Source organism: Trachemys scripta, chromosome 1 (genome assembly GCF_013100865.1).
Source record: "Trachemys scripta elegans isolate TJP31775 chromosome 1, CAS_Tse_1.0, whole genome shotgun sequence".
NCBI classification, from domain to species: Eukaryota; Metazoa; Chordata; order Testudines; family Emydidae; genus Trachemys; species Trachemys scripta.
The window spans coordinates 89,910,917-89,923,039 of record NC_048298.1 but is presented as its reverse complement, the minus strand read 5'-3'; the positions used below and the strand labels follow the sequence as shown (position 1 = coordinate 89,923,039).

The 12,123-nt window shown below is 46.8% G+C and overlaps 1 protein-coding gene across 1 annotated transcript in view; it reads left to right on the top strand.

The window, feature by feature from the left end:
- Positions 1-646: 646 nt before the first annotated feature.
- ADSL (adenylosuccinate lyase) overlaps positions 647-12,123 on the top strand; it is a 46,717-nt gene continuing 35,240 nt past the window's right edge. The window contains exon 1 of the mRNA XM_034775957.1: positions 647-1,264. Coding sequence (XP_034631848.1) covers positions 1,109-1,264 — 156 coding nt within the window. The 5' untranslated portion in view covers positions 647-1,108. The remainder of the gene's footprint in view (positions 1,265-12,123) is intronic.

Below are 12,123 nucleotides of genomic sequence, written 5' to 3'. Positions count from 1 at the left end.
AATAGCCTTGAAGCTGAAAACGCATAATTTCATGCAACTGATAAAACTGACTAAAAAAAAAAAAAACCACAACAAAAATCCATACTGTCACAATTTAAAAAAAAAAACTTACAAAGTGTGTCTAACCTGGCTCTGAGCAGCTCTCTCTGACACTATAGGCAGCTCAATACCAACGAATGCACTAAAGCTGAGTTATAAGAGCTGAATCCTTCAACTCACGAGGTTGGCGGGATGACCGTGAATGGAACTAAATGTTAAGAGGTGATTGTTCAAGGCTGTCCACGTTAGTGGCAGTGGGCAGAGCTGGCTTTAGCAAGAGCGGGGCCCGATTCCTGGGGGCGGGGCTTGCTGCAAGCCCCGCCCCCAGGAATCGAGCCGCGCTCCGGCCGGGGTTGCCGGGCTTGGGTCCGACCCGGAGCCGCGCCAGCGTTGCCGGACCCGAGCAGCGCCGCGGGACCCGGCCGGGGCCGGGCTGGCCAGTGGGTGTAAAGCGCCAGCTGTGGAGAGGGAGAACTAGTTCGCGATCCAATTGTTTTCTAACATTGCTCCGAAAGCTCTAGGCCTTGGGCCATTTAGCTCAAGATGCAGGAGCTGCAGCCACCCAGTTTGCACTGACTGGGTCAGGTGGAGGAATGGTGAGAGGATCTGGAAATTGGATTTAACACCGCCCCCGTGTAGACAAGCCGTAGCGGGGTCGGACCCCTCGGTGGTAGCTGTTACCAGGCAGGGAGAGGAGCCGCTACTAGGGGCGGGCAAAGCCCAGGAGCCTCCAGGGAAGGCTATAGGGAGCAGAGACAGCCTCGCCCGGAGCCAGCAGCGGGGCCTGCCTGCCTCCCCTCTCCGGTCGCGCCCCAGGACCCACCCTCAGCCGGGGCGCCTCCCTCGAACACGGGGCGCTGCGCCCTCCTCTGCCGCACTAACCTCCTGCCGTATTTCACGCTCGGAGGAGGACGAGACTATTTTACGACGGCCACGCTCTATCCTCCCGACCTCCTGCCGCATTCCACACAGAGCGGGCTGGCTCTCGCGCTCTTTCTCGAGCCTGTCGTGCGGCCGGCGCGTGCGATTCCCGCGGAGGTTGTCCTGGCGCGCGCTGCTCGCTCGGGCCATGGCGGCGCCCGGCGCGGAGGAGGACGTGTTCGGCCGCTACCGCTCGCCGCTGGTGTCGCGCTACGCCAGCCCCGAGATGGGCTTCAACTTCAGCGAGAGGAGGAAGTTCGGCACGTGGCGGCGGCTCTGGCTCTACCTGGCCCAGGCGGAGAAGGTACCGGTGGGGTGAGACCGAGCCCGGCCCCGGGACCTCTGCCCCGCGCGCTGTGGGGGATCCCACGGGCCCAGCCCCACTGCTGAGGGTGCAGAAGCACCTGCCAGGTCCTCGCCGGGGGAGGGATGCGCGTTTGACAGAGGGGGAAACTGAGGCATGTGGCGGTTCGGGGACTGCCCTCGGGGCCCTGTGGCAGAGCCAGCGCCGCTGACTGCTCGTCCAGACCCTGCTGCCGGGGGCGGGGCCATGCGGCACGTGGAGGGCTCCTGGCTGCCCTCGCCCTTTAGCAGCAGCAACAGCAGCGCGGTTGGAGTTCCCTGACTAGGGGGTGAGGAAGGGGGAAAGCCCAGCCACACGCCTAACCGGGGTGGTAGGGGGTGTCCGCTTGTCCCATGCTTTGGAGCTGGGTTAGAGGCAAAGAAGGCAGAATCTCCTAATTTTGAGGGATGGGATTAAGAAAGAGGAAATGGGGAGGGGGGGGTGCTAACGCTGTAGCTGATTTTGGCGAGGGGGGAAATGGGATCCCAACCTGAGGAAAAGAGAAGGTACCACAAAGGAGACCTTGGCTGACAGGGAAGGGTGCAAGGAGAGAAGACGGATTCTGGTTTTCAGAGGTTGCTTTCTTCACCTTCACTACAACTTTCCTGCTAGGTCTGATTGTGCACAAAACTCATGCAGGAAGCTAGTGGCTGAAGTTCAAATCCTTCTTTATCATAATAATAGGGTGACCAGATGTCCCGATTTTATAGGGACAGTCCCGATATTTGGGGCTTTTTCTTATATAGGCTCCTATTACCCCCCACCCCCGTCCTGATTTTTCACACTTGCTATCTGGTCACCCTACATAATAAACTACAGAGGTGTTGGCGAAAGTTAATGTAGTACATCATATGTGTCTCAGTTAAAGTACATTGCCCACCCAGATTAAAACCCAAGATTGATTCTTACACTCCTCCGTTCTTTTGCTCTTCACTGTACATCTGTTGCTAAAGTGATCTGCAAAGTAAGAAGGCGGAGAAATGGATTTGTGCCCCATTTTGCATCTTTATGCTGTATAAAGAAGGCCTGAAATGTTTTTTCTGATGATATTTTTTATTAGAAATCTAGGCAGGGAGAGTCTTTGATAACTGAAGAGCTAGTGAACAATGACATCACTTGAGCAAGGGAGAAGAGATTTTTATTTGGACCGTTGAACATATTTTTAACATCTACTTAATTTTGATGACTAGCCTTTTAGTTTAAAGGAAGCCTTTATCAAAGATGCAGCATCTTCACCATATCAGTTATTATGTTAGAGCTCACAATAAACATCCTTGCGGCCTCTCATGGGTTCCCCAGCAAGAGCAGGGAGACCTGATTATTCTTGACGTTTCTAAGCTAAGCAGAGAAAAACATAATAAAAAAACATCTTTCAGGCCACCTATATACATAATTTAAAAAAAAGCAAAAAAGGGCACAAGCCTAACTTCATATGTAGTTCTGTGCAGGTCATCCTCTGTAATGCAGCATGGTGCCGTTTCAGAAAAGAGGTTATTGACCAGGCTACCAAGCTGTAACTTTTGTTTTACCTACACTCCCCCTGAACTCTCCATTCCTCTGTGAAGTGAGTTTCGTAAAGCTACTGTAAACAGTTCTTATGGAAGGAAGGAAGGGTTTTATCTTCTGAGCCCTTCTTCCATTAGTGAGCTGCTTGCCTGCCAGGGGACTTGGCTGACCTGGAATATTCTAATATTTAAAGTGTCCTCACCTTGGTGTAAATCTGTGCCATATGCAGTCATTAAAGTGATCCTCAGCCAATGGCTCTTATGGAGCCCATATTTCTGGGATTAGACTAATCTTGGGCAGAGTGAACAGAATGCTCATTCCAGGAGTGCTTGCCACATTGCCTGATACATACACAGTAGTACAGTGAAATTGAAAGAACAAACAAGCACTTAGAATGTAGAAATTGAAGGAAGAGGAGACTTACTCCAGGCTTTTTCCTAGTAACCATGAGGGGGAGTGGTTGGAAAAGACAGACTGTGCTGAATGGATTTGCAGAGAGCCAAGACATTAAATAATCATAAAAATGTAGGCTTGAAAGGGACTTCAGTAGGTCACCTATTCCAGTTCTCTGCACTGAGGCAGGACTAAGTATTATCTAGACCAGCGGTTCTCAAACGTCATTGCACCATGCCCCCCCTTCTGACAAAAATTACTACATGACCCCAGGATGGGGGACTGAAACCCAAGCCCACCATAGCCCTGCCACCCTGGGCAGGAGGGGGGGGACAAAGCTGAAGCCCAAGGGCGTCTGTCCTGGGCAGGGGGCATGTAACCTTAGCCCCCTTTCCCAGGATGGTGGGACCCAGGCTTTGGCTTCGGCCCTAGGCCCCAGCAAGTCTAACACCAGCCTTGGCAACCCCATTTAAATGGGGTTCCGACTCAGTTTGGTGTCCCGACCCACAGTTTGAGAACCCCTGATCTAGACCATCCCTGACAAGTATTTGTCCAGTTGGTTCTTAAAAACCTTAAATGATTGAGATTCCACATTCTCCCTACATAATTTGTTCCAGTGCTTAACTACCCTTACAATTAGGAAGTTTTTCCTAACGTCTGACCTAAATCTCCCTTGCTTCAATTTAAGCCCATTACTTCTTGACCTGTCCTCGGTGGTTAAGGAGAACAATTTATCACCTTCCTCTTTATAACAGCCTTTTACGTACTTTAAGACTGTTTTCATGTGTGTCCCCCTCAGTCGTCTTTTCTCCAGACTACACAAACCCAATTTTTTCAGTCTCTGCATGGGTCATGTTTTCTAGACTTTTAACCATTTTTGTCGCTCTCCTCTGGATGTCCATCCAGCAAAAGATGTGTATTGACAGGCAGATTCCAGCCATGCAACAAAACATTGATCAGTATAGCAAGCTACCACCTTTTGCCCACTCCTCACCAGAACTGTGTGAACCAATGGCTTGTGTTTCTGCGCAACACTCAAAATGAGCCCATCCCAGATCCACTGGATCTTTGTGCTTACTGGAAGGGTGTGAAGGGACAAGTGCCTAGAGTGGCAGAGGTTGCCCTACCTTACATCTTCCTCCATCAGCTCTCTAGACACAGCGAGAAGCTATAGTAAATATAAAAATCTACTTACAGACAAGAGGGAATCACTTTCTGAGGAAAACACTAAAAGGGTAACCATAACGTACCACAATGGAGATGTCTGCTGGAGATGGCAAAAATGTTATTTAAGTTTGTCAATTTATAATACTACTCAGCAATAAACAGTTGATTGTGAAATTATTTAAACCAATTTGAAATTAATTTAAGCATTCTTTCAGAATATAGGAAGCTTGAAAGTAGTGAGTTTAATTTAGAACGGCAGCAATGACTGCTGCAAAGTTGGATTATTTTATGTTTAGTGCATTATTTTTATTTTTTAATCAAATGTGATTTTAGTTAAATTGACACTGTTACAGGCTCTTACTTCTGTTGACTTCTTGTGTTACTGTACAGCAATGTCAGTTTGGTCATATGACCGAGTGCTACTTTAAAAAGTGATTTAAAATATGTTACTTTTACTGTGTAGTGAATATCTGCAGGGTGTTTTGTTTAAATTGGAGGATTCCCAAACCTTGTGCTTATGGGTTTCCCTGTCTTCCTTTCTCTCTGCCAGCTCTCCCTTTTTCTTCTGCCCTCTCAAAATAGAGTTTTGTTTCCAGTGAGTAGGAGTTCTGTCCTGTGATATCTTGAGTATTCTGGCCCCATTGGGAGGAGGGAGACTGTTATTTTTATCCATGTGTTCACATTCCTGAGGAGTTACAGCCTTATGATGTCAGTCCTGGACTGGAAGTGGCGTGGGAGTAAGCTACACTCAGCACTTGTTAGCTCGGTCATTTGTCAGTTGCAGACTGTTAGACACAATCACAAGCAATTTCCTCTGCACTCCATCATGGGAGATGTGCAGTATTTCTAGTTAGGTGCCTATAACAGGAGACAACTGATGCGGAAGTGAAGTGTGGGAAACGCGGCTCTTTAAGAACACAGGCCTGTTCAGAAAGCTCCAAGCAAGGACTCTTTCCCCACCAGCAGACTACCGCTGGGAATGTTAAAATGCCAATAATGATTCCAGGGACCCAGCCTACCCTTTGCTAACATGGCTCATGAAACCATACACCAGCCACCTCGTCAGCACCTAGGAGCGCTTCAGCTTCAGGCTCAGCAGCTGCAGAATGACTGTTGAACGTGTCTTTAGTCGTTTGAAGGGTCGCAGGCATTGTCTACTTAAAAGATTAGACCTCAGTGGAAAAAAATATCCCAATGGTTATAGCTTCCAGCTGTGTGCTGCATAATATCTGTGAAGCAAAGGGGGAAAAGTTTACCCCAGGGTGGAGGGCAGAGGTGGAGTGAATGGCTGTCTGCTGAATTTGAACAGCCAGATACAAGGGTTATAAGAAGAGCTCAGCACAGAGCTGTATGGCTCAGGGAGGCTTTGAAAGACCATTTTAATGGGGGCCAGAGTAGTGTGTGTTGCTCTACCTGGCCTTGCTCTTTTGCAGCCCGGTATGAATCTTGTAGTGAGTGCTGTGTGTGTAGTAGTATAACATTGCCAATGCACCTATTAATATTGTCTGAGAATGATGTTGTGGGTTCTGTGACAAAATGAAGTAACAGTAAATTGGTGGGCGTCAGACACGTTCAGCACAAGCCAGCATATGTTGTGAACTAATAAAGTTGATTTATGTTCCAGAAAACAGAATTTTATTCTGCATCATGAACCAGGAAAAAAAAAAGTAGAACTTTATAGAACTTAATAAATTAAGGGAACACAACTTATGAAGGGGAAAGAACAGTCAGATACACATACACCAACCGTGTCTTTCACAGTTCGGTGCATGTGCAGCTGTGATTGTCTTTAATGTCCCCCCAAATTGGATTGGTAGGGGTAGTACAGTGTCCCTGATGCCATGTGGAATGTTGAGGGGTGCTGTAAGGTGGTCCCAACATTGAGTTGTGTATGGGTTGCAGATGGAGGTGAGCCTGGGATTCTTGGACCAGCAGATCTACCAGCATCTGCAGCAGGTCTGTTTGCTGCCTGTGAAGCCCCATTATGTCCTGATGCATCTCCCTTTCCTTGTCCTGCTTGGACTCCTGGGCCTTCCTCCTCTCCACTCTTTCCTTCTCCATGCTGTCATCCTCCAGGCCCTGGGCTCGTTCTCTGATGCAGCACAGGCTTGCAGCATCTTCTGGAACATGTCATCCTGCGTCCTCTTCTTTTTCCTCCTTATCAGGCTTAGCTGTTCTGTAGGTGTGTGGGGCAGGAGACTCTGACTTTGTCTACACTACCTCACTTTTAGTGACACAGTTGTGCTGCCACAGCTGTGCTTTTAAAAGGTGCGCAGTGTAGCTGCTGTTTGTCGGCAGGAGAAAGCTCTCCTGCCAACAAAAAAACTTCCATCCCCCACGAATGGCAGCAGCTTTGTTGCTCTCCTGCCAACAAAGTGCTGTTCACACCGGCATTTTTCATTGGTAAACTTTTGTCATTTGGGGGAGGGGGGTGACACTTAACACCCCTGAACGACAATGAAATTTCCAGTGTAGACAAAGCCTCTGAAGGCCACAATACCAGCAGCTGCAGACACAACACACCAGGGTACCTTTGTCAGTATATTCACAACAGAAATCAAACCTTAGGATACTGAACTCACACCCTTTGATCCCCACAAGTTGTAAGCACTGCGCTCTGGCCGGCCGGGGAGAGCAGGGCCCCGGCCGGGCTCGCCGCCCTCCCCCTGGCGCTCCGGCCAGGCTCGCCGCCCTCCCCCCGGCACTCCGGCCGGTCGGGGAGCGGTGGGAGGCTTTTTTGTCGGGGGCGGCAAAAAAGCCAGAGCCGGCCCTGGTCTTGGTGACAGCACTGTGAGGCTAAGTGGCTTTTTAGTTGGGTCTGGATACTCAAGGTGCTATTGCCCTTCCTGAAGCATATTGTTTTTAGTTCCATTTTGGTAGTAATTAGCTAATGGGTTCTCCAGGAAATCCCTCTGTCTCACCAGCTCTCCCCTCTGGGTGCAATAATACTAGATCCCCATATCTCAAAACACTTCAGCCAGTTGGATTCCTCCTCCTGGAAAGAAAACCGCTTTTAAAATGCTGTGTGCCATTGGAGCTTTCTGACTAGTTAGGGGTTTGACATGTTTCTGACATTCATATTTGTTAAATGCAAAAAAATTACATCTTCAGATTTTCAATGAACAAAAGTCAGTTGATTCAAAAATTAAGGCTTCTACATCTGAGTTACATCTGCTAGGTTGCAAATAAGGTACTATGTGTAACAAGATAACAGATTATGCCCTTAACTTTCTATGTCAAATATAGTTTCACAATCTATGGGAAATGGCTCAAAAGTGCATTGCAAGCTTGAGTCCTCCAGGGTACACCCTAGGGTTGAGAAACAACAACATATTTAGCAAAATCAGGAGTTTTAGAAACCAAGCAAGGCTAAATGAAAAAGAACCTCTTTCATAGACTTTAAGGCCAGAAGGGGCTTTCATGTTAATTAATTTGACGTCCTGCACATTGCAGGCCACAGAACCTCACCCACCCACTCCTGTAATAGACTCGGAACATCTGGTTAATTTATTGAAGTCCTCAAATCATGATTTAAAGACTTCAAGTTACAGAGAATCCACCAATTGCATTAGTTTAAGCCTGCAAGTGATCTATGCCCCTTGATGCAGAGGAAGGCAACCCCTCCCCCTCCAAGGATCTCAGCCAATCTGACCTGGAGGAAAATTCCTTCCTGACCCCAAATATGGCAATCAGTTAGACCCTGAGCATGTGGGCAAGACCCACCAGCCAGACACCTGGGAAAGAATTCTCTGTAGTAACTGAGTCCTCCCCATCTAGTGTCCCATTACCGGCCATTGGAGATATTTGCTTCCAGCAGTTGCAGGTCAGCTTCGTGCCATTGTAGGCAGTCTCAGCATACCATCATCAAGCTCAGTCTTGAAGCCAGTTAGGTTTTTTGCCCCCACTGATGCCCGTGGAAGCCTGTCCCAGAAGTTCACTCTTCTGATGGTTAGAAACTTTCATCTAATTTCAAACTTAAACTTGTCAATGGCCAGTTTATATCCATTTGTTCTTGTGTCAACATTGGTACTTAAATAACTCCTTTCCCTTCCTGGTATTTATCCCTCTGATGTATTTAGAGAGAGCAACTATATCTCCCCTCAGCCTTCTTTTGGTTAGGTTAAACAAGCCAAGGTCTTTGAGTCTCGTCTCATAAGGTAGATTTCCATTTCTCTGATCATCCTAGTAACTCTTCTCTGTACCTGTTCCAATTTGAATTCATCTCTCTTAAACACAGGAGACCAGAATTGCACACAGTATTCCAGATGATGTCTCAGTGCTTTGTATAATGGTACTAAAACTTCCCTGTCTCTACTGGAAATACTTTGCCTGATGCATCCTAGGACTGCATTAGCCTTTTACACAGCTGGCTGCATCACATTGGTGGCTCATAGTCATCCTTTGATCAACCAGTACGCCCAAGTCTTTCTCCTCCTCTGTCACTTCCAATTGATAAATGGCCAGCTTATAGCAAAAATTCTTGTTAGTCCCAAGTGCCATGATCTTGTACTTTCCACTGTTAAATTTCATCCCAGGGCCGCCGGGGGGGGGGGGCAATTTGCCCCGGGCCCCACAGGGGCCCCCACGAGAGTTTTTTGGGGCCCTTGGAGCGGGGTCCTTCACTCGCTCCGGGGGCCCCGGAAGACTCTCGTGGGGCCTGAGCCCCTGGAGCTTCTGCTCTGGATCTGCAGCGGCGGGTCCTTCCGCGGCGGGGCCCCCCACCGCCGAAGACCCCAGGCTCCCTGAATCCTCTTGGCGGCCCTGTTTCATCCCATTTCTATTACTCCAACATTTAAGGTCGTCCAGATCTTCTTGTATGATATTCTGGTCCTCCTCCATATTGGCAATTCCTTCAAACTTTGTGTTATCTGCAAATTTTATTAGCACACTTCCATTTTTTGTGCCAAGGTTATTAATAAAAATGTTAAATAAGATTGCTCCCAAGACCGATCCCTGAAGAGCTCCTCTCCAGCCTGACAGTTCACCTTTCGTATGACCTGTTTTAGTTCCCTATTTAGCTAGTTCCTTATCCACCTTTCAGTTCTCATATTAATCCCCATCTTCTCCAGTTTAACTAATAATTTCCTATGTGAAAATTTACTGAAATCCAGATAGATCAGAACTATTGCATTTCCTTTGTCGAAAAAAAAAATCAATTATCTTCTTGGAGATCAGGTTGGTCTGGCATGATCTACCTTTTATAAAATCATGTTGTATTTTATCCCAACTGCCATTGACCGCTATGTCCTTAGCTACTTTGTCTTTCAAAATTTGTTCCAAAACCTTGCATACAATTGAGGCCAAACTAACAGGCTGGTAGTTTCCTGGTCATATTTTCCCCCTTTCTTAAAAATAGGTACTGTATTAGCAGTTCTCGAGTCACAGGGTACAGCCCCCGAGTTTATAGATTCATTAAAAATTCTTGCTATTGGGTTTGTAATTTTGTGCGCCAGTTCCTTAAATATTCTTGGATGGAGATTATCCAGGCCCCCCAGTTTAGTGTGTCGTAACTATAAAGGGAAGGGTAACAACCCTTCTGTATACAATACTATAAAATCCCTCCTGGCCAGAGGCACCAAAATCCTTTTATCTGTAAAGGGTTAAGAAGCTCAGGTAACCTGGCTGACACCTGACCAATAAGGGGACAAGATACTTTCAAATCTTGTTTGTGCTCTTTGTTTTCGTGGGTGTTCGCTCTTGGGACTAAGAGGGACTGGACATCAATGCATACTCTCCAAATCTTTCTGAACAAGTCTCTCATATTTCAAACTTGTAAGTAATAGCCAGGCAAGGCGTATTAGTTTCTTTGTTTTCCTCAACTTGTGAATGTTCCCTTTGCTAGAGGGAGGTTTATCCCTGTTTTGCTGTAACTTTGAAACTAAGGCTAGAAGGGGGTTCCTCTGGGCTCTTTGAATCTGATTACCCTTAAAGTTATTTTCCATCCTGATCTTACAGAGATGATTTTTACTTTTTCTTTTTAATAAAATCCTTCTTTTAAGAACCTGACTGATTTTTCCATTGTCCAAAGACCCAGGGGTTTGGGTCTTTGATCACTTTGTAACCAATTGGTTAGGATATTATTCCCAAGCCTCCCCAGGAAAGGGGGTGTAAGGGCTTGGGGGGATATTTTGGGGGAAGAGGAACTCCAAGTGGTCCTTTCCCTGTTTCCTGTTAAATCTCTTGGTGGTGGCTGTGTACCAGGTTTTAACCTAAGCTGGTAGACATAAGCTTAGGGGGCTTTCATGCGGGTCCCCACATCTGTACCCTAGATTTCAGAGTGGGGAAGGAACCTTGACATGGTGGCAGAGCGGTGGGATCATTTTTTAACCAAAAGCACAACAGGACTTTAAAAGGACACATTTTTCTTGTTAGTTTTTTTTTTTTTTTTTCCTCTGCCTGAAGGCAGAGGGGTCAAGTTACAGTAGCAAAGGAATTCACAAGCTGGGTTGTTTGTTTTGTTTGTTTGTTTTCTTTCTTTCTAATTCTTGGGTATAGCTAGTTTAAACCCAGAAAGGCTGAACACTGAATGCTGTGAAAGTCTCTGTTAACTAAGCAGCCCCTGAGCTGAGTGCATCCCAGTTTCAATGAACTGCAGAAGGGGTGTGGCCCAGCACAAGAAAGCAGGAAAATGAGTACCAGTGATGCTGCTAATAAACTAGAGCTGGCCAGACTGGAAGCACAGGAGAAAGAAAAGGAGTATAAGAGACTGATCAAATTAAAAAAACTCAAGAAGGAAGCTGCTGAAAGAGAAGAGAAAGCCAAAGAGGCTGCCCACAAGAGAGCTATGGAGGCAGAGAAAGCCATCGAGGCTGCCCACAAGAGAGCGATGGAGGAGAGGGAAAGAGAGAGGAAGCATGAACTGGAGTTAGAGAGGGCAAGGGATAAGCAGGATATACCAGACAACCCTAGCAACCCCCTCCAGGTACCGCTTCCCATCCCAGAAAATTCCCCACCTACAAGGCAGGCAATGATACTGAGGCCGCCTTAGAAAATTTCGAAAGGGCCTGCCTTGGGTACAGCATCTACAGACCAGTACATGGTAGAGCTGAGGCCACAGCTCGGTGGACACTTAGCAGAGGTGGCAGCTGAAATGGCTAAGAAAAACAAAGATAAACTAAATACGCCTTGCCTGGCTGTTACTTACAAGTTTGAAATATGAGAGTCTTGTTCAGAAAGGTTTGGAGAGCATGGATTGATGTCCAGTCCCTCTTAGTCCCAAGAGCGAGCACCCACGAAAACAAAGAGCACAAACAAGATTTGAAAGTATCTTGTCCCCTTATTGGTCCTTTGGGTCATGTGTCAGCCAGGTTACCTGAGCTTCTTAACCCTTTACAGGTAAAAGGATTTTGGTGCCTCTGGCCAGGAGGGATTTTATAGTATTGTATACAGAAGGGTTGTTACCCTTCCCTTTATAGTTATGAGAAGTCCCATTAAATTGTTTGAGTTTGACTTCCATCTCAGATGTGGCAATTTCTACTTCCATATCCTCATTTCCATTAGTCACCCTGCTACTACTCCTAAGATCCTCATTACCCTTATTAAAAACTGAGGCAAAGTATTGTGTTGGGCCATGCCTAGATTATCTTTAATCTCCACCCCATCCTCAGTGTTTAGCCAGTCCCACTTCTTTCTTTGTTTTCTTTTTATTTATATGGCTATAGAACATTTTACTGTAGGTTTAATTTCCTTTGCAAGATCCAACTCTGCTTGGCTTTTGGTAGTTCTCACTTTTTCTCTATACTTTCTGACCTTCA